The sequence below is a fragment of the Juglans regia genome, chromosome 11 (genome assembly GCF_001411555.2).
Source record: "Juglans regia cultivar Chandler chromosome 11, Walnut 2.0, whole genome shotgun sequence".
NCBI classification, from domain to species: domain Eukaryota; kingdom Viridiplantae; phylum Streptophyta; class Magnoliopsida; order Fagales; family Juglandaceae; genus Juglans; species Juglans regia.
In genome coordinates this window covers 14,436,655-14,458,828 of record NC_049911.1, presented here as the reverse complement: position 1 = coordinate 14,458,828, position 22,174 = coordinate 14,436,655, and the positions used below count along the sequence as shown (strand labels likewise).

Genomic DNA, 22,174 nt, shown 5'->3' with positions numbered 1-22,174 from the left:
TAAAATACTTCAAGTTTAAATATTTAATTTTTTTAATCTAATTATTACTTAATCATTATTTAAAAATAAAATCCAATACAATTTTTCCAAACTTTCAAATAAAATATAAAAACAATACAACTTTTTCAAATTTTAAAATAAAAAAATATTAAAAAATTATATTCAAACAATTTTTTTTAACTATAAAATATTTTTATTCAATTTTTTTCTTCTTATTTTTTAGAATCTAATAAAATATTTTATAATTATGAAATATTCTTGTATAATTATGAAATATTCAACGTGTTCGAACGAGATAAAGAAAATAAAAATAAAAATAAGAGGCAGAGTCGGACCCAAAAATGCAAGAAAAAGGAAGGAAACAAAACGAGTGCACATGATCTGGAGCACATGGGCACGTGTAAGTTCTTCAACAATTTCACACGGTTTCGGTTGCCATTTCACAAAGCTCGCTCTCTCCCCAATCGCAGCCATCTCTGGCAAAAACTTTCCGTCGCTTTCTTGGTTTTCTCCCCTCTCTAATCTCCGATCCTTCAATTTCTCCAGGATCTAGGGTTTCTCCCGCTTCCTCACCCCTTAAAAAATAATCCAAACTGCATTGAATCTCGAAACTCAACTTCTTCGAGCTTCGATTGTCTGTAGGGTTCTTCTGATTTGATAATTGTGAATGAGAGAGAAGTAAGAGGGATCGATTCTAATGAATATGGAGATCGGGACAGATGCGGCGTTGTTTGACGCCGAAATTTTGCAGCTCACGGAGGTGTCTCCTCTGACCCTCAAATCGAACCCGGCCTTCGTTGAGAAGCTCTTTGAGCAGTGGCTCTCGCTCCCCGACTCTAATCGGCAGGTACGTGAGAGTAATGCTTTGATAATTTAATGTTTCCCTTGCATTCGTAGCTGAAATAGGTAGGTCTACGACTCTGAAATTTACTTTTCATTGCTTTACGAATGCGGTCGTTTGTATGCTTTGTTTATTGGAAGAAAAAAGAATGCGAGTAGGAACGAGGAATGTAGGTATACTTATGAAAAAAAGGAATGTAGGTATTTATTTTTGCGCATGGTGATGTGTTTTTAACTTCTGGAACAAATGATAGAGGTCTCTAAATGAGAATACTATCTGGGAATGGAAATTTTATCGCTTGAAGTTTGGCTAGGAAATTTGACTGTTATCTAATATTTAGGTTCATGGGAGCTGGCTTCCTGGTATTGTGGTGTACAAGTGTAACTAGGAAAAAAGCTGAGGGTAACTGCACCCCCGGGGTTAGTCAGGACAAAGTCCCGGACACCTGTTCCCTATAAAAAAAAGGTGTAACTAAGAAGGGCTTCTGGTTTTGATAATGGGCCTTTTAGCCTTAATTTCCAGAATTTCCCTATCTGTTTTTAGGTCCCTGAACAAAGATACATCAGATTTTGTAATTAGATTGAGATCGTGTTGGTTATTACTAACATAAATGGCTGCCTTGAGAGTTTGCACGAGAGTGGAGATTTGTTGATGTTGTCTTTAGCTGTCTTAGAAGTCAACTTCAACCAGTAAATTATTCGACATGCAGTTTTTTTCTCACATAATAATTCAATTTAATCTTTATTTACTTTGGGGAAACAACAATTGACTTTGATTTTACTATCCAGACAGTTGGAAGATTTTGCTCTTCAAAAAGATCTGTTGTCACAGAAAAAATATTCAAGGCTCATATATAGTAGTTGTAGGGGTTGGTGGCAAAGTGGCAAATATCTCTAATTTCTGTTGATGGTAGTTTGCTGGTGGTGGTAGTCTGTGGTTGCTGAGTGTTTGATGCAGGATGTGATTGATTAATAGTTGCTGGCAAATTGATGGTGATGCTGACGTGGTGCTGGTTCCATGGAGGTTCTTATGGCAGGACTTGGTAGCATTATACATGTTGCCTAGTGTTATTTTCATTGATGTAATTGTGGTGGTGGTTTTGTTAATTTCTTCTAACTTCCAAGATAATTGGATTCATGGTTTTCTATATAAATACAAGCTGGATTTGGGAAAATTAATTATTGCAAAGTTTGGAATATTGATGTGGTTCAAATTGGAGAAAAGAGATTGTTATAATTGCCAAATATAATGGCATCTCCTCCTTCATAATTAAGGTGTGGGGAGGGCAATGTGATTTGTGTATCTACATATTGTTTAAAGAAAGGAGCTTTTCATGCCAAGTTATTTCTTTCGATCTGATTGGGATTTTGATTATCTACTTATCTCTAACTAATGGTTAATAGAATGCAATTAAGTTTGTTTTCTCTTAGGTTTTTACATTAGCGTGCTTTTTGATCAATAATTTCATTAGAACTTTTTAATAGCTCTCATGGCTTGAGGCAAGGGGGCCTTTTATCTCCTTTAATTTTTATTTTAATAATGGATGTGTTAAGTATAATGTTGGGGGGTGGTGGTGGATGGGGGTTTTCTTTTTGGTTTTTTGGTGGGTGTATCTTCTATTGGCAGTGTAAATGTATCACATCTCCTCTTTGCTGATGACACATTGATTTCTTGTGAGCCAGATCATGAACAAATTTGTTCGTTGTGGGCCTTCTGCATTGTTTTGAATCTGTTTCAGGTCTAAGGGAGAATTTGATGAAGTTTGAAATGGTACTTGTAGGTTCCGTGCATACTATAAGGGACTAGGCCAATATATTGGGTTGTAAGGTGTCGATTTTGCCCATGAAATATCTTGGTTTCCCCCCTTGGGGGCCTCTCATAAGTCAAAGGCGATATGGGATGGTGTTATTAAAAAGATAGAGAGGAGATTGGATGGATGGAAAATGATTTTTTTTTCTAAAGGGGGAAGAATCACCTTACTTGAGCATTTTATCTAACCTTCCTATGTATTTTCTATCTTTATTTCCTTTGTCTGTAGGGGTGGCTAATGGAATTATAAATATCTTTCATGCTTTCTTGTGAGGTGGTTTGTTTCCCATTCTCAAGAGGAGGTTTAGGTGTTCGAAAGCTGAGAATTTTTAATAAGGCACTCCTAGGGAAATGGTTATGGATGTATCACCAGGAGGGGGGATGCTAGATATGGGAACATTTGTGGAGGGTGGTGTTCAAATGAAGTAAGAGGCGTGTATGGTGTGGGAGTGTGAAAATATATTCATAATGGATGGGGGGATCTTATTAGCAATTTCTGGTTTTTGGTGGGTGGGGGATCTCGTTTTTGGCACGATATTTGGTGTGGGGACATTGCCTAAAGAATGCTTTCCCATCTCTTTTTTAGGATTGCATTCAATCAGGGAGCTTCTATGGCAAATTATATGGACAAGTCCAATGGCTCTTTTCAGTGGAATGTGAGGTTTATTAGATGCGTACAGGTTTGGGAGGTGGGTGACATCTCAGATTTTTTCAGCATGTTGTATGACTTGAATGTGGAGCATGGGAAAAGGATAGGTTGCTGTGGAGTCATCTAGGGAGCAAGAACTTTTGAGTTAGATCATTGTATAAGGCTATGCCGTATCAATCCCCTAATGATTTTCCTTGGAAGTGCATTTGGAGGAGTAAAGTGCCTCCCAAGGTTGCTGTTTTTGGTTGGTTGGCTTTTCTAGGAAAAAATTGACAATTGATAATTTGAGAAAGCGTGGTCTCGTTATCATGGATTGCTACTTCATGTGCAAAAGGAAAGGAGAATCTGTGGATCACCTACTTCTACATTGCGAAGTGGCAAAGGTCTATGAGACAAGATTGTAGGATTGGTATGACTTGGGTGATGCCTAGAAGGGTAGCGGATCTTCTTGCTTGTTGGAGAGGAATTCGGTGTAATCGTCAAATTGCTGCCATTTGGAAGATGGTTCCCCTACGTCTTATGTGGTGCATTTGGCTTCAGAGGAACGATCTTTGTTTCAAAGATAGAGAATGCTCATTGGGAGGGCTTGGAGATCTTTTCTTCCCTACATTATTTCTTTGGGCTTTGGCTATTGGGATGTGTCCTGCTTTCATGATTTCTTAGTTGCTTTTTCTAGCTCTTAGCTTGTAATTAGATGTTTTTTGTTGTATACTCCCTATGTACTCCGGCTATGCCCATTTACGTGGTTTAATAAGTTTCTTTTTACCTATCGAAGACATTTTCATAAAACTAGTAACCATCTGATTGTATAATGGTAAGTAAGGTCTATTCTTTGATATATCATTTCTTGCTTGCCGAATTAGCTTTTTTGACCTTCCTCTTGATGCCAATGTAAGGAGTGTTTTTAAATTTGTTTTGTTTCTCATGCTTCAGGTAACATCATTGGTCAACGAAGCAAAGGCAGGTGGTCCCTTGAATGTCCCTGGAAACTCTTCCAGTCCACATGCTTCCACAAGCAATATTTTGCCTTCAATGTTTCCTGCAGGAAGTGCCCCTCCGTTGTCACCAAGAAGTATATCTGGTTCTCCTCGGATAATGAAGCAGAGGGCAGGTCCCTCAAATTTAGCTTCACCCCTGAAAGTGGTTAGTGAGCCAGTTAAAGAATTGATACCTCAGGTTTGACAAAACTTCAATAATCATTTTTCAAAATAAAATTTGATTGCACTACTTGCTATTCTGATTCTCTAGATGGCTATTTCCCTTTGTGCTCAGCTTGCTAGAGTGGTTTTTATGGTGTTTGATGGTGATAATTTTTAACTTGGTCAAATGTTGATTTGGGATGAGTTGTAGACTCAGACATCTTGGGTTCAATTCCGCACTAGAAGTTCCCATGGATTACTTGATACATGGTTTCGATGGGTGTGATTGTGTATTGGGGATTTACTCCTTAGATGGGTCCGAAGGGCCCTGCGTTGGTGATGTTTCATGTTGTAAAAATTTAACATGGATACTTGAAATGCCTGCAGTTTTACTTTCAAAATGGGCGTCCACCTCCAAATGAGCTAAAAGAGCAATGTTTATTTAGAGCGAATCAGTTTTTCTCTGGCCACCTGAATGGACTGCAGATGCATGGTGAGATATACTCAACCATCGATGTAAGCAACACTTCTAGAACTATATACTAATTCTCTGTTTTGTATGTCAGAATTTAAATCAGTTACTAAGGATGTCTGCAAGCTACCATCATTCTTCTCCGCATCCATTTTCAGAAAGATTGATAGTAATAGCTCTGGTTTTGTGACGAGGTATGCACTTTTCATTGTTGGAGAAAGAAGTGGTTATTGTCTAATCTAACTATTTATCACATATTGTGTATTTTTAATTTTGCTGCCTTTTCCAAATTCAACAGGATTTGTTTTTTCATATTTTTCAAGGAAACTCAAATATCTGAATGTTCTCTCTGCTATACTAGAAGTTCCACCCTACCCATACTTTAAGGACGTGCTCCTTCCCCCACTGAACTGGACAATAGTTCAACTCCTTGCCCCTTCCCCAAGGAATGACTGGTTTTGGGCATATTTCCGCTCCATTGTACCTGTTGGGTACGGGTGCTTTTAATTAGAGTATATCACATTTATGAAAGGCTTACCACTGCCATTCCTAGCGAGCTTACATGTCAGGGGTTTCTAGATGCCTTCATAAGTTTTAGACTATGCCAAATTGACTTCCTGCAAATTTATGCAGACACTTCTGTGATTATTCACATTTTGACCAGGATAAAGGAAGAATATTATAGCTCTTACAAATTCCTCAGTAGTATGACTGCAACTAATCCTGAAAGGAAGGAATGGAAAAAACAGCATGTCGTGTAATGGAGAATTTTGAGAATATTTTATTTGTATCTTATCAAATCGATACAAAATCTTGTTTGAATTCTTGACACAGAAAAATAAAGATCAAATTTGGGTACAATCTGGTCCAACAAACATGGATTAGGTAGCCATACTTCTAGGTGCTGACACCAAATTTTGAGTCGACTGGAGTGCTTAAGTGAATTTAGTGGATTTTATAGTTAGACAATCATCAAAGCATGTGTTGTGCTCCAAAGACCAGTGTTCAACCCTCTATCGCTGAAGTGGAAATGCTCTTGGTTGTTTAGCAAGTTAGCATGCCAATTCTTTGCCACAAGTAGTATTCACCATGTGACAAGTTCACTTTCAGTTTATTTTACTTGTAACAGCCCCTTCCTCTAGGATTAGAGATGCTACTATTGTTACTATTCCATGAGCCATGTTATAAGAGAATTCCATAAACATCAAAAGCAAGATGAAAATTTTATTGGTAAACTCAATTACTTGCAGTTTTAACAAAATTCATAAGCTCATAAGTTTTGTGAAAATTTCTGATGTTATTTTTTTTGGAGCAGTAAAACAAGGACTTTATTGAGGATAATAATAGGCATATCCCAAGTGCATGAGACATATACAAGGGCGCCACCTCATGAGTGTCCAATGATACATGGAAATCATGGCCATTCAAGTGTTAAAAAAATAGAAGTCTAAGCTCGTCCACTAACTGTTGATGATCCTCAATTTTGCTTGCACCAAAGACACCATAGACAAATTGGGACCATTTTCTGTAGAGAAATGCTAAGCCTTACACCACACATCCATCTAACCAACATGTGATTTGTCATTTTTTCCATTCTATCTAAATACCCACATATTTAAGCATTAAGATAAAAGGGTAAAAATGACAAATTACGTGTTGATTAGGGGGAGATGTGTGTTGTAAGACTTCCATATATAATTTCTTTTTTCCATATTGCCGCGATTTGAGCATTACCATTTAGCCCATTCCAACTTGCTAGGAAGTCAACAACCCTTCTTGGCATTATCCAAGCTAATCCCACTCTAGCAAAGAAATTATTCTAGTGTGACATGGTCACCTCACAATGACGTAGTGGGTGATCGACAGTCTCCCCACTCTTTTTGCACATACAATATCAATCCATAATAATAAACCGGCGTTTTCTTAGATTATCTATAGTGAGAATTTATCCCAGTGAGGCTGTCCATATAAAAAAAAGGCTGTTTTTAGGGGAGCCTTTGTATTCCAAATGTGCTTACAAGGGAATGAGTTTGCATTGTATGTGGTGAGAGACTTGTACAATGAACGAACAGTAAATCCCCCTTCCCTCATGGGTCGCCACACCAACTTGTCTTCTTCATCCTCCCTCACTCTAGAAGAGTATACAAGATTTTAGAACTCAGAGAAAGTGTCCACTCTCAGTCTCGTGTAGCTCTAAAGAAAGTGGCGTTCCATTGGGGAGATCTACGGGATAGGTCAAGAAGATCCACAACTGAAGCTGTCTGGACCCTCGAAATGCCGTAAATAGTGGGGAAGGCTTCCTTGAGGGACCTTCTGCCACACCAAAGATCATGTTAGAATTTAATTGTAGACTTGTTACCCACGTCGAAACAAGTGTGCTTGGAGAAAGCATCCCATTCTTCTTATATGTTTCCAAAGCCCCACCCCATATGTCCACACCAAACTTTGAGTCGATAACAACTCTCCATAAGGCCCTCTATCTAGTTGGTATCAACATCTTACCCAGTAGAGCTTTGTTGAAACTAGCAAGTTCTGAACTCCCAAACCGCTGCTTGAAATTGGGGTGCATACTGGGACAAGTTCACAAGGTGGGATGTTAACTCCTTGTCCATACCTCCCCATGGAAAATCCTGCTACGCCTTCTCTAATTAGAGGGCCACAAGTTCACAAGGTGGGATGTTAACTCCTTGTCCATACCTCCCCATGGAAAATCCTGCTACGCCTTCTCTAATTAGAGGGCCACCATGGTGGGTGGTAGAAGCAAAGATAAGAAGTTGGTAGGTAAGTTGGAAATAGTACTTTTGATCAAGGTAACCCTTTCCACCTTTGGATAGATCCATACTTTTCCTACCAACCAACCTTCTCTCAATTTTTTCAATCACCCCATCCTAGATAGACAAAGACTTGAAAGAGGCAGCCAAGGGGAGAGGCTGAGATATTTCATAGGAAAAGAGATACCTTGAACCCCAGGAGGTTGGCCATAATCTCCACCTCAGAGATATTCCCAATTATGACTTGGCAAGTTTTACACTCAATCTAGAAGCAACTTTGAAACAAAGACAGAGCTCTCAAAGCTCGAATATCATCTTGGTTGGCCGCGCAAAAGATGAGTGTCATATGCAAAAAGGAAGTGAGAGATATCTAACTAACCCATATTTACTGCTCCCACTGAGAATCCAAAAGGAATCTGCCATCCACAATAGTTGAAATCATTTTACTGAAAGCTTCTATTACAAAAACAAAGAGTAATGGGGATAATGGATCACTTATCTCAAGCCTCTAGAGCTATTAAAAAAACCCATTGGCGATTCACCAAAACAGAAAAGCGGGCCAAGGATATGTAGTGTTTAATCCAAGCACACCATTTCTCCCCAAGACCACATCGCTCAAGCATGTGAAGCAAGAAGTTCCAATTAACTTTTTTTTTGAAAAGTTTTAAAGCAAATTAATCAAATAATCATGTTTCCTTCCAATTAACTTGATCATAAGCTTTTGACATATCCAGTTTGCAAAGTAAACCCGGTACTCCCGACTTGATCATGCTATCTAAACATTCATTAGCAAGGGGCACTGAATCAAGAATCTGTCTACCTTTTACAAAGGCATTTTGGCGCTTTGATATGATCTTCTCCATCCCATTCACCAGGCTAATGGGGCGATAATCTTTTACCTCTACTAGCCCCTATGTTTTTGGCACTAGAGCAGTGACTGGTTTTGATCACTTCGCAGCCAAGTTTGAAAGAATGTCATAGTGAACCCATCAAGATATGGGGTTTTGTCACCAGCAATGTTCTTGACCACTTTCCATATGTCTTCCTCCTCAAAAGGCCTCTCTAGCCATCCCACGCCCTGTGATTCAAGAGAATCGAAAGGTAGTCTGTCAAAGTTTGGTCTCCAAGAGAATTATTCAGAGAGTGAAGGGACCCGCTGAAGTTGCACATGAAGGGTCATCAGGGGTAAAGGGACTTGATGTCATACCATTGGAGAGAACCAATGGAGTTGTTGAGGAGGTACAGGATTTGAATATGAATTTGGCGTTGGTGCAGTTGGATACTGTGTTTGGGGATATTGTGGCTCCCCTGGTCTCTCTTCCTCCAATAGCGGGTTGGATTCTGCCTAAAGTTAACGATATTTAGCAGTTCATGGGAATTTCACATGGAAGATGTGAAGACCAATTTAAAGAACTAATTATGGCGATCGAGGCAAGCCACGCGCTTGAAACCAAATCAAGTTTCAAGAAAAGCAGGGAGTTGCAATGTCTTTTTTCGGGAATCAATTACGACACTAAGGGTGGTAGCTCATCTAGAGGGAAGTCTAAAGGGAGGGCATTGTGAAGATAGGAAAACAAGGGGTTGGGGCAGGGTTTTTGGGTAGAGTTTTAGTTCTACGGAAAGCAAGGGGTTGGGTCGGGCTTGGTGTATTTTGGGTTGTTTTTCACTGGCTTTTTGGGTTATTAGGAGGGGCTTTCTATTATGGGCAAGGTGTTCTCTTGTATACATTCAGTGTACTTGGTTACTTTTTTTGATATATATATATATATAATATTTTTACTTATAAAAAAAAAAAGAATTATTTAGAGAGTAAGTGCTCATAATATTGAACGATATGCTCTATGTGCTGTGGAAGATTTGAAGAACCTTTACTATCCACCACCATTGTTTCAATGAAGTTGTTCCTCTTGTGAGAGCGACATGATGAAAGAACTTGGTACACTTGTCTTCCTCTTTCAGCCATAAAGCCCTCTACTTTTGTCTCCATGAGATTTCTTCCATTAGTATCACCCTTTCTATGTCCATAGTCACCTCAACATCCGAACTCTCTCAACATCCGAGAGAATCCTAACCTCCTCCATACCTTCCAAACCTTGAAGTTCCTCCAATAAAGAGTTCTTTTGGAGTTCCACATTTGTTTTGATCGGTAGGAGTTCCATGGCACCTGCTCATTCCAAGCTTTCAAGTCTTTCTTTAATGCCTTAAGCTTGCATGCCAAGATGTAACAAGGGGTGCCAAAGAATGTGAGGACCACCATTGCTGAACTCTATCGACAAACCCTTTAGATTTCAACCACATATTTTTGAACTTGAAGTACCTATGGCTTCCAGGAATCCCCCCACAATCACGGAAAATAGGGAAGTGGTCTGAGCACAATTGGGGAAGTTGCTTTTGGATAAGATCTGGATGGTGTGCTTCCCAATCTAGGGATACCAAGAATCTATCTATTCTCAACCAAGAAGGATGCTCGCGAGTGTTGGACCAAGTATATGCACCACCAACAAGAGGGATGGCCCATAAGTCCAGCTCAGAGATGAAATTGGAGAAATCCATCATGGCAAAGTTGAGGCTAGAAACCCTTGATCTTTCACTTGGAAATTGAGTGACATTAAAGTCACCTGATGCACCACGGAATGTAGTTTTGCCAACTCACCCCACAAAAATTTTTTGCTGCCTTAGACATATCAAAATCCCTTCACATTCATCTCTAACCTGCTCCAACAAGCTTTTTACAAATTGCAGAGTACTACGTAAAGCCTATGAATGTCTTCCTTTCTCGTCCAAAATTTTTGCTGCCTTAGACCCCAGAGTTTGGTGCAATCTTCTTTTGAGATCCCTATGCATATCTCTAAGTGCCCTGCTACCCACTGACTTGGGTTGACTTCAAATTTCTCCTGTTTTTCAAACTCCGAACAGGACATCAACAAATGGGAGTTGGCCAACCGTCGATCATCTCTTATTGCATTGTGAGCTTGCTAGAGTGCTATGGGATGAAGTTTTTCACATATTAGACTTAGCTTGGGTTATGCCCGCCTCAGTGACAGTGTTGGGAGGTCCCACAAATCAAAGCTGTGTGGAAGATGGTTCCTATCTGTATTCTATGGTGTTTGTGGCAGGATCGAAATGATTGGACATTCGAAGACAATGAGCGCATGATAGAGGAACTTAGATCTCTTTTTATTAGAACTCTATTTCTATGTGCCTTAGCTGTAGATTTTAATGGCCGTGATGTTCATGACTTTGTTGTAGCCTCTGTTTCTTCCTAGATAGGTGCTATCTTTTGTATACCATCTTGTGTACTTGAAATATGCCTATTATATTATTACAATCGTTTACTTATCAAAAAAAATGTTTGCTTAATTTTTTAACATGTTTTGTAGGGATGCATTTCTCAATTATTGGGTAAATGGAAACATGCTGACAATGGATATAGCAACCCAAATATATACTATTTTGAAGCAACCGGATGCTAAATTTCTTACCCAGGTATTTTGTTTTGTTTTATATCTCTAGTTCTTCTCCTTATTATTTTGCTCAAAATGTGAGATATCTTTGCAGCCTAGGTCACATTCATTGAATTCAATGTGTGGTATTAATTGATTGTCAAAGTTACTTGCTATGTCAATCTCTATTTCTCTATTATGTTGAGAATGTCCTACTTGCAACAGGATGACTTCAAACCCGTGCTTCGAGAACTTTTGGCAGCTCATCCAGGGTTGGAGTTCTTGCAGAGCACACCAGAGTTTCAAGAAAGATATGGTTTGTTCTCAACTTGTTAATTTGCTCTACATGTTTTGTGGCTAGCAAAGATTTATTTTCTTCTTCTTTTTTTTCATTTTTTAAAGAAAGGTTTCATCCCTTCTTTACGATGTGTTGGCCATTGGGTGCATGCTATTGTTTTGGTTCCTTTGATTTCTTTTGGATTGAAGGAACTCAATCTACTGAATCTTCAAACCCTATGTCTATTTTACTAATTGGATGGATTTGGGTTCGGCATATTTCCTCTCCAAGGATGCTTGTATAATTTATATTCATATTGGAACTTGAACGTGGCACATAAATGAAGATTGCTATCTGCATCAACACCCTTCTTTCTCTCCTACTCAAACAAAAGCTAAATTAAACTTTTTTTTTTTTATAAGTAATAAGAGATTTTATTGATAAGTAAATAGGCATAGCCCAAGTACACAAGAAGTATATAAGAGAAAACACCTAAATACAAGTTAAGAACTAGAGTAGGCTAAGAGCAAATCATGAAGGTTATCTCCATTCAATACAAGAAACTTAGCCCAAGTACACAAAGTACTAAAGAAAAACTCTCTAAGTTCTCCCCTTGAGTGTTCTCTATCTTCAAAGCATCGCCCATTCCTTTCCAACCATAAGCACCACATTAAGGATATGTTTGGATAGTGAGATGAGAATTTTTGGTTTTAGATGAAAGTTTAAAATATTTATTATTATTATTATTATTGTTTTGGAATTTGAAAAAGTTGAATTGAGATTTGAAAAAGTTAAATTGTTTATTATATTTTGTGTTGAAATTTGAAAAAATTGTAATGATGAGATGATATGAGAATTTTGTATCTCATCCCACTTGCCAAACCTATCTTAAACATGAAGGAATCATCTTCCATATCACAACAATATGATGGCTACCCTTAAATACTTTCCAACATGCTAAAAGATCTACCACTTGCTTGGGCATCACCCAAGCAATACCTGTCCTACCAAAAATCTCATCCCACAAAATCTTAGCCACCTCAAAATGTAGAAATAAATGGTCAATAGATTCACCATCTTTTTTGCACAAGAAGCACCAATCCGCAACAAAAAAACCACGCTTTCTCAAATTATCCGTGGTCAAGATTTTTCCAAGAGACGCTAACCAAGAAAAAAATGCAACCTTACTAGGCACCTTAGATCTCCAGATGCTCTTCCAAGGGAATTTGTTGGCACAATGACAAGTTAACGCCTTATAAAAGGAGCTAACTGAAACTCTAGAATTTCCAGCATGTATCAACTGCAAACTGTCTTCCCTTCCTTGCACAATCTTCATGTGGTATAATCTTCCAAAAAAATCAGAAACACTGTTCCCTTCTCAGTCATGCACATCTCTAATGAAATGTACATTCCATTGGAGATTACTGTTTAACAAAATAAAGGAGTTAGCCACTGCAGCTTCTTAATCACTAGCAAAATACGTTTAACCCTCCTGGTTTTGTGCCTCTAGACGCTGGGATAATTCTGCTATTTGCCTTTGCAAATCTGCAATCATCGCGTCTTGTACGCTATGATCGTTGTGAGGGACTTTCTCAATCGAAACCTGCCCACGCCGACCAAGACCTCTACCACCATCCATGAAAACTGATGATAAATCATCCTAAGAAATTGCTAAAGCTCTGGTGCCCACTAACGCCGGATGCAGAATAAGAACTATTTTGGCGGCTAGCTAAACAACAGAAGCTAGAGATTGAGATTGAGATTAAGATTGAGAAAAACGCAAACAGAAAGAAAACTTTGAGATTAGGGTTTCTTCATAAAAAATGAATTTTCTTTCTGAAGCCCACAAGCTGGGCTTATATAGCTAAGGAAAAGAGGCAAAATTACAATTATGACCAAATAATAAAATAGGGATAAAATAAGTATCTTGCTAAAATCTAGCTGAAAATCCAATATACAATCAGTCCTCAAACTAGACATTATCATAATAGAAAAATAACTTAAAAATGACGATTCAGAAGGGAAACAAAACTGATTTTGGGCTCGAAACGGGAACCACCAGGTGTAGCGTGGTGACTACGACGTGTGTGCTGAATAGAGCTTTCCGGATTGGGGGTCATGCGAGATTCTGACACCCGTAGCTAAAGTTATGGCCATTATACTGGCATGTGCGCAAGCTAACCGAGGAATGCTGTTCCTTGCCCAATCGAGGAATGCTAATCTCTTTCAGTCGGTTTTGCACTAATCTCCCTTCTCGAGGTAGTCTAGTGCTATTAACGTCGCACTTGTTAGCCGAGCATATCGGACTCGAATTCTCCTGCATCACCTGTGCACTCCCGGGATTAGTTGGAACTTTGTTCTTGGACACCTGGTGCCATTAAAAGAAATTGCGTTCTAAGCTAGTTTTTTTTTCTTTTTATTTTTTTTTTAAATATAGTTCTGAGCTAGTTGTATCCTAGAAGCTGAACGTGGATTGATTATCCTTTTCATGGTGATCAAATTATACGTTGTTTGGGTTTCAGTTGAGTTTGGACCTGATCTATGGTGCCTAACAACTACTTGTGGCGATTATAAAGGAGACCACGGTCAATTATATTGCTGATCAGGAACTAATGTAAACTATTAGGAGGTTCTCCTTTGATTAGTTCGGATGTGGATTCTTATAAGCTGATTGAAATTGAGTGGGCTTACTGCAGAAGAGAGCATAAGAACTCTACTTAGGTTTTACTTATAAAAAAAAGGAACTCTACTTAGGTTTTCTTTGATCTGCAGTATAGCTACATATTTGAGGTTAATGACTGTCGTGGGCAAGACAGGTACTGCCATTTCTACCTAGAATGATAATTTGAGAAGACAATTTTTTTACAGTATAATATTATTAATGAGCAAAAGGTGCAACCAAGTACACCAGAAATATACATACAGAATCACCTATGTGGAGAGAGTAATAAATAAAGACCAGGTAAAACTGGAGAGATTCATGATTGCTGTCATCCAAAGATAAAAAGGATCTGAAGAAGAAATACTTCAGCTCCTGACATCCTTCTTGCCATTCTTCAAGCTGTGAGCCTTCCTCTTCCAGCAAATGCACCACACTATGCAAATTGGGACCATCTTTCACAAAGTTTTCTATGATGGCTGCCAAACCAACCGATCCAACAATGTTTAGGTCCACTACCTGTCTTGACATTACTCAATTTTACCTGGTGGTCTGAAAATGGCTATATTATGTAGAACTTCCCCAAGAAATTATGGCTATTTATTTTATGTAGATATTAGCTTTATTATATGTTCTCTTATACGTAGTACAAATTAATGTAGCTTCGTGTACAATATTATACATTGTAAATGCTGATTTTGAACCAGAGACTACTCTTGAATTTGTTGTACTTCTGCTTCATAAAAGAAGTATGTGCACCACTTTCTGATATATTTTTCCTTGATTCATGGTTTAGCTGTTGATTTATAATTAGCTTGTAATTGATATGGACCATAACCACTCATCTTTTGGTACGCCCTTATGTTCCTTATGCGTGTCAAAAGATGGAATTGTTACTTATCTGTTGCAACTTGGTAACTTAAAATATTATTGCATTGGGACAGCTGAAACTGTAATATACAGAATATTTTACTACATAAATAGAGCTGGGAATGGTCATCTTAGCCTCCGGGAGCTGAAACGTGGTAACTTAATTGACGCAATGCAACATGCAGACGAAGAAGAGGACATCAACAAAGTATTGAGGTATAGCAAATGAAGGTCACCTTCAAATAAAAGATAAATGGTGGTTAAATAGGGAACTGATGTTTATTACAAGTAACACAATCAAGAATTTGTTTTAGGAACCGTGCTTAGTGAAAAATATCTAGTATCAAAATTTTAACACTTTTACCCTTTCTTTATATCACACTTCTCAGGTACTTCTCTTATGAACATTTTTATGTTATATACTGCAAGTTTTGGGAGCTGGATACGGATCATGATTTTTTGATCGACAAAGAGAACCTTATCAGATATGGTAACCATGCGCTTACCTACCGGATTGTTGATAGAATATTTTCTCAGGTTTGTGTCAGTTGGGCGTTGCTTTAGATCAGTTTACCTGCTGTTCAGTGGAAGAAATTTCTTCCATTGAAGGATTCTAATTACTATTTCTCTCTCTTTTATATTATCTATCCGATTACTCTCTCTCTCTCTCTCTTAATCTCTCGATATTCTGTGTGTGTATATTGATGATATGAACACTCACTTGCTATTCTTTAATATCTGCTCAGGTTGCAAGGAAGTTCACTAGTAAGGTTGAGGGAAAGATGGGGTATGAAGATTTTGTGTACTTCATACTGTCAGAGGAGGATAAATCATCTGAACCTAGTCTTGAGTATTGGTATGACTGGACATCGTATTTGTGTTATATATCACTTTCGTTACTTCTCATACTTTTGATATGTTTATCAGTACTCAATAGGGAGGAAGGGTTATGAAATGAGATATATCCTTTGGATGGTTCAGTAAATTATTAGGGATGGGAGAAAGAGATGTATGATTTTAATCATATACGAAATGTTTAGAAGTGCTGGTGAAATGAAAACTTGGATGAAATTCTTGCAAAATGAAGAAAGGCCTCTGAACAAACATGTTATTGCAAAGTTTCACATGTTATATTGATTTCCAAATAGTTAAATTAAAATTTGGTGTTAAAGGTTTTAAAAAGCCTTAAAAACTCATGCTAGCTGTTTGAAGTTGAATTATTTAAATTTTTTTCCTTTCTTTTGGGTTGATTGTACTTTGCACACCCAAACTTTGTTAAAGTTGTATTTTTGTATCTATACTAAATCAAACCCAACAAAAAAAAAAAACTACTACACTTTTTTAATGTCCAATCTAAACTATTGAATTTGACATCTTGGATCCTCAAACTACCTAAAAGTTACCATGTGCACCTTTGGTTAAGATCAGTCTTTAAGATGAGCTAAAACAATAGGCCAGATGGCACCATCTTAATGGCTAGGTATTTATTGAAGGTGCACATTACTACCTTTTTCATAATTTGAGAATGCAATGTATCAAAATTGGAAGTTTGGAATGCACATAGCAAAAAGGTCATAGTTTATGGTAGATCTCATATATGTTTTTATTTAGTTCTCTTTCTCCTCTTTTTCGTCATTCTCTCCCGATGATAGTGGGCCAGTGATTTCTTCTAGGTGACTTTTTGCCGGGATTAGTTCAACAGTTAGTTGTTGATTATTACGCTATTATTAGCCATACAAGATGGGGTTCATAAAAAAACAAAGGTGGTTGATTTATCGTTGGAGAGTGCAAAGTTCATACACCTTATCGAGAGTAGGAAGGCTAAGAAGGAAATGGTGCTATGCTGTCATAGTGCATGCTGCTTCGCACATACAATGTAAAAATGCTCATAATTAGTGGAGAATAAGACTTCTGCAAAACATATCGTGAGGACAGCAAAGCATATTTTGCACAACAGTGGTCTAATGCTTATGGACGTTATCTGGACTTGACAGAATACGGTGAGGTGGGCGACAAGGCCTTATAGTTATATTGGAAGGAATGGAGGGAAGAGGGTGGAAAAGCTTCGCAGTGGAGCTAACACAAACGCTGTCTGTGCATACTATCTTGATTGGCAAGGCCTTAAACAAAGGCAAGCATGAGACTCAAGCCTTGCCTCTACTTATCACTACCTCAGGCACAATGTTAAACAAGGGGAAACAGGTTAAGTCGAAGTATGCAGAGGCGGTGATGGATGGTGCATCCACGAAGCATGAGCCAGAAGGGATGGAAGCTGGAGGTGGCGATGGGGGGAGTGGGCCATGCATCAGTGATGCAGCTAAGGAGTAGGGGTAAATAGGGAAGATCGGTAGGGACGAGTGTTACGGTTTAAGGAGTAGGGGTAAAAAGGGCTTTACTCATTGCCATCAAGGCAGGATATTCCCATCCAATATCTTAGCCTATTCTCCATTCGGCCAAAAAATAAGAGAACTAAAGAGGCTTACTTGGGCAATGAATGATGATGTAGGAGAGAGGAGCTCTAGCCAGGGACGATCCAATGGAAGGGCAAAGGTGGTCTCTTTATGAAACAAAAAATAATAGCATGGAATGTAAGGGGTTGAACGAGTTACAATACTGTCAAGCGGCTCCAAATTAGAAACTTACTTTGTCAATGAAAGGTAGATGTAGTTTGTTTGCAAGAGACAAAGCTGAAATTTATCACAAGAGGATTTGTTCGGAGTTTGTGGAGATGTCAACATGTTGGTTGGTCTTACCTGCCGTCAAAATGGACATCTAGGGATGTTTTAGTTATGTATGACAAAAGGGTGGTGGAGAGATTGGATGAGTGTGTGGGAGAGTTCGCCGTCTCTTGGTCATTTAAGAACATATAATATGGATTATTGTGGGCATTTGTAGGTGTATATGGCCCAAATATTGACTCTGAAAGGTTACTGTGGGAAGAGTTGGCTGGGCTTCATAGTTGGCGGGATATACCATGGCCCATAGGTGGTGATTTGAGTGTCATTCGTTTTCTGAATCTCACATTAATCGCTCTATGCTGGAATTCTCTGATTTCATTTTCGAACCAGCTCTTATGCATAGGGGTGAAAGAAAGAACTGACGAACCGTCCAAACCGATCAGTTCAGTTAGTTTTATTAGTTCACTGAGCCGGTTTTTCTTGGAATTTGGTTCAGTCTCCAGTTCCCATGTTTTGTGAACCAAACCAAACCAAACCAAATTATACATAATTATATATATATGTATAGAATTATTATATACTATAGAATATATATATATATATTATACATATCATAAATATAAAAATCATAGCATGGAATTTTAATCTTATTATTTATGCTTCCTTGATATAAACTTACTCTTATGTATGAATATTAATATTAAGTTAATTAATATTTTATTTACTAATTTAACATGTTTTTGGCTATGCTTTGGTTAAATCATGTGTGCTTGGTTTACTTGGTATTTGACAATATGCGATTTTAATTTATTTTATTTTGGCAAAGTAGTTGGTATGTAGTTGTTCTGTAATTTTCTTTTATATACTTTGGACGGCTGGACCTTCGCTTTGGTGGTTGCAATTGCAATTGTTTTACTGCATTTGCAATTGCTTTGGCGGTTGCATTTGCAATTTTCTTTTATAGATAAGCTACTACTGAAAGGATAAAGAATGCAGCATGTCATGCTAAATGCAGATTTAGAAGGCACTGTAGATACCGGAATTGCAAAATCATTTCGTGCAACTTTTGAAAGCATGCTTATCTCACAGAGTTGCGTTCCACTAAACTAATATGTCAAACATCCCCTCGTCTTCCTCACAATTCCTAGCCAAGATTTATCCACTTTTGTTTTCCTTTCCAAAGAATTTCCCAGCTCTAAATGTTTCTTAAATTGAGCCAACCGCAATTCCTCCTATCCTCTATTTGAATCGTATTTTTACTTATTTCCTCATTCGATTGACTTGTATTTCGCTCTTGTGCATAAAACAGCCCTATTCTTCCTCTTCAAATTCACATTATATAAGCGAGTCAAAGCATATTTAACTTTATTAGTCAACACTATAACCTTGATAACATCATTAGTATACCATGTTTCCTAACAAAATTCAAGGTTTCACAACTCGTATCAAGGATCAAGAACCAACTCAATATACAACAGCATATTCAATTCTATTTGCAAAGTCTCTTGCATTCTCTATAGATACGAATAAATCGGACAGACTCGACGGATATGATAGATTTTTTTTATAAGAAGATATTTTATTGATATTCTATCTTATAAAAAAATAAAGATATTTTATTGATATAGAGTCGACGGATACGATAGATGGAATGGGTAGCTTGTCTTATAATGTAGACAGAGGTTCTTGTGTTCTGACTTAGTTAGGACTGTCTCCCTTTCATTATCTTCTGCCACCATCAATACTTTTCAAATTTATCTTTCACACTTGTTACCATTTTTCTCGACACAACCCCTTCTTCACACTCTGTCTTAATTGCATCTTGAATTATAACTAGCTCCAGAACAAAAATAAATGCACTTTATATTCTTACCCCTGTGAATTGTATGCTTGTTAAAAAAGTTCAAGAAATTTCACAAGCGCATAGCTTTTTTTAAATCCTCAATATACATGGATCATAACTTTCACAAATAACTGACTGAACAAAAACACTTTCACAAATAACTAGATTACCTTTTATAGTCTCAAGTATGAAGATTCATACGCTTACACTAGTAAATATAATTTTTATTTATGCAATATTTATTAGATAAAAAATTATGTTTTTGTTGGTTTGGTTGGTTTCAGGGTGCAAAATTCAAACCTCAAAACCAAACTGAAAAATGGAAAAGGTATACCAAAACAAAACCAACTGAGATGCATAGAAAACCAAACCAAACAGTGAAAAACTGGTCAATTCGATTTTACTGATTCCTTACAAGCCTATTCAGAGGTGAAATGATGAAAATGACACACCATTGAAACAACTAAAATAATTTTAAAACTTTGAAGAGCAGAAAAATAAAAAAGAGGTAGCGCAGATCCACAACTTCCTGCAGCCTCCCAATATTATAAAACCCGTCTTTATCTTGTCATGAACATATTCCATATTTTATGTTCGTCTAAACTGAACTAGAAGTAATACATATTAGAGATTGAATTCATTTCTTTCTGAACTTGTCATTAATTCATATATAAGACATGTCTGCCATGGGTGACTTTATTCTGAGATCCTTTGATATCCATAAAGACTATTTGTGCAATTAGCAGTGCTCTAGTTTTGACACTACACTGTCTTTTCAGGTTCAAATGCATTGATCTGGATGGAAATGGGATTCTTACACGGAACGAATTGCAATTCTTTTATGAGGAGCAGTTGCATCGAATGGAATGCATGGCCCAAGAGCCCGTGCTCTTTGAGGATATATTGTGCCAAATAATTGACATGATTGGACCTGAGGTTCACCTTCTCTTTTACGCTTCTGGCTGTTTTGTTTTCACTGACTTTATTTTTCAATAAAAGTTACTGCTAATGATAATTGATATATCATATATACTAGAGCACTAATTGGTAACTAAAGCTTTTTGTAAGTGAAGTGATGTTGGACGTCCAGAAAACATTTTTTTCTCTGTTTTTGGGTAAATTCCAAAAAGAATAAATAAATAGAACTCAAACTACAACCCTCATCTTAAATAGACTTTCAAACCATAACTCGTAACATCTCACCCCTAAATTGAACATTTTTTGTACCACCCCAAATGAAAGCGCTTGGGCTTTTATTCCAAAAGGACTAGTTAATGGTATAATTGGAGCCCATTGGAACCGTTATAAAGAGTAAGAACTTCTTTCTCTCAAGCAATGCGAGATCCCATGTACCACGTACACATATCAGTTAGTAGACAGTATGGTATCACAATCTCTCCCCCTTAGATTCCTGACATCCTCATCGGGCCAGTCCATCGTAGGTGGCACGAATCAAGTCCTACACTTCTGGTTGAGATAGACTATGATACCATTTGTAGTTCCTCAAGTGAATGCCCAAGCCTCATATGGGTCTTTACACCAAAATGACTAATCAATGATACAATTAGAGCCCATTAGAACTATGACAAAGAGCAAGAACTTCTCCCCCCCAAGCAATGTGGGATCCTATACACAACCTATACATATTAGTTAGTAGACAGTACGGGTTATCACATTTTATTTCGAAGTTTCCTCCAATTCAAAGTGGGAGCTTAATTGTTCTCCACTAAGAGGTTGGTGACCATGGGAGCAAGGACCATGGCTCTTAAGGTGGGCCACTGATATCTTATACTTTTATTTTTTTTCAAAAGATTTTTTCTTGAGTTAGTTTATATTGTATATGGGAGTAATTTCCTCATTTTACCCCCATTTGATGCCTCAACCTGGCCCAAAGGGCAACTTGTAACAAATGGTGTTTGTTTTGGAGATTAGTTGTTATGAATCATAGTTTGAAGGTGTTTTTGAGACTGAATAATATTTTGTTGGGGTCTTTTGTAATTATCCCTTCCATTTTCATTTCTTTCCTTTTGGACCAAAAAAGAAGTGTAGAAACACAGTTTACTTTCCAAGTCTAGAAACAAATTTAGTAGGAGAAACTGGTCCTTTGATAATAATGCTTATCGTGATCTCATTTAGCTATTTGTAGCGAATGTTTCTTGAATATTGTTACCAAGACATCAGCAACTAGAGATTATTTTGCTGGTTTTTACTCCGAGTTTTTGTGCTTGCAGAATGAGAGCTATATCACACTGCGTGACCTGAAAGGATGTAAACTCTCAGGAAGTGTATTTAATATTCTTTTTAACCTTAATAAGTTTATGGCCTTTGAAACTCGTGATCCATTTCTCATTCGCCAGGTACTTGAAATGCTTCTATTTCTTAATTCTGTTTGATGACACATTAGAAGAAGAAAAAAAGTGGTACACTGCTGCTTGCCATTGTTGGTGACAGAATAACGTTGTGTTTTGAGCAGGAACGTGAGAATCCAACATTGACAGAATGGGATCGCTTTGCGCATAGAGAATATATTAGACTTTCGATGGAGGAAGATGTTGAAGATGCTTCTAATGGGAGTGCAGAAGTTTGGGATGAATCACTTGAGGCTCCTTTCTGAGTTAAGTTAGGTAGGCTACTTCAGTTTCTGTGATTATAGTTCGTATTGTTTTCTTTCTTTCTTCCGTCATTTCGTTTTTAATATATATATATATATATATATAGATATA

General features: G+C 37.5%; 1 protein-coding gene across 2 annotated transcripts in view; it reads left to right on the top strand.

Moving 5' to 3' along the window:
* Positions 1 to 391: 391 nt before the first annotated feature.
* LOC108989214 (serine/threonine protein phosphatase 2A regulatory subunit B''beta) overlaps positions 392 to 22,174 on the top strand; it is a 32,997-nt gene continuing 11,214 nt past the window's right edge. Inside the window, exons 1-12 of one of the 2 annotated variants that reach the window (XM_035695720.1) lie at positions 392 to 847; positions 4,233 to 4,442; positions 4,826 to 4,931; positions 5,005 to 5,104; positions 11,062 to 11,167; positions 11,350 to 11,440; positions 15,005 to 15,146; positions 15,320 to 15,467; positions 15,677 to 15,786; positions 20,231 to 20,387; positions 21,683 to 21,808; positions 21,925 to 22,075. In XM_035695720.1, coding sequence (XP_035551613.1) covers positions 698 to 847; positions 4,233 to 4,442; positions 4,826 to 4,931; positions 5,005 to 5,104; positions 11,062 to 11,167; positions 11,350 to 11,440; positions 15,005 to 15,146; positions 15,320 to 15,467; positions 15,677 to 15,786; positions 20,231 to 20,387; positions 21,683 to 21,808; positions 21,925 to 22,065 — 1,587 coding nt within the window. In that variant the 5' untranslated portion in view covers positions 392 to 697 and the 3' untranslated portion in view covers positions 22,066 to 22,075. Of the gene's footprint in view, positions 848 to 4,232; positions 4,476 to 4,825; positions 4,932 to 5,004; positions 5,105 to 11,061; positions 11,168 to 11,349; positions 11,441 to 15,004; positions 15,147 to 15,319; positions 15,468 to 15,676; positions 15,787 to 20,230; positions 20,388 to 21,682; positions 21,809 to 21,924; positions 22,076 to 22,174 lie in introns of both variants that reach the window. The other variant, XM_035695719.1, reaches the window with a different exon arrangement.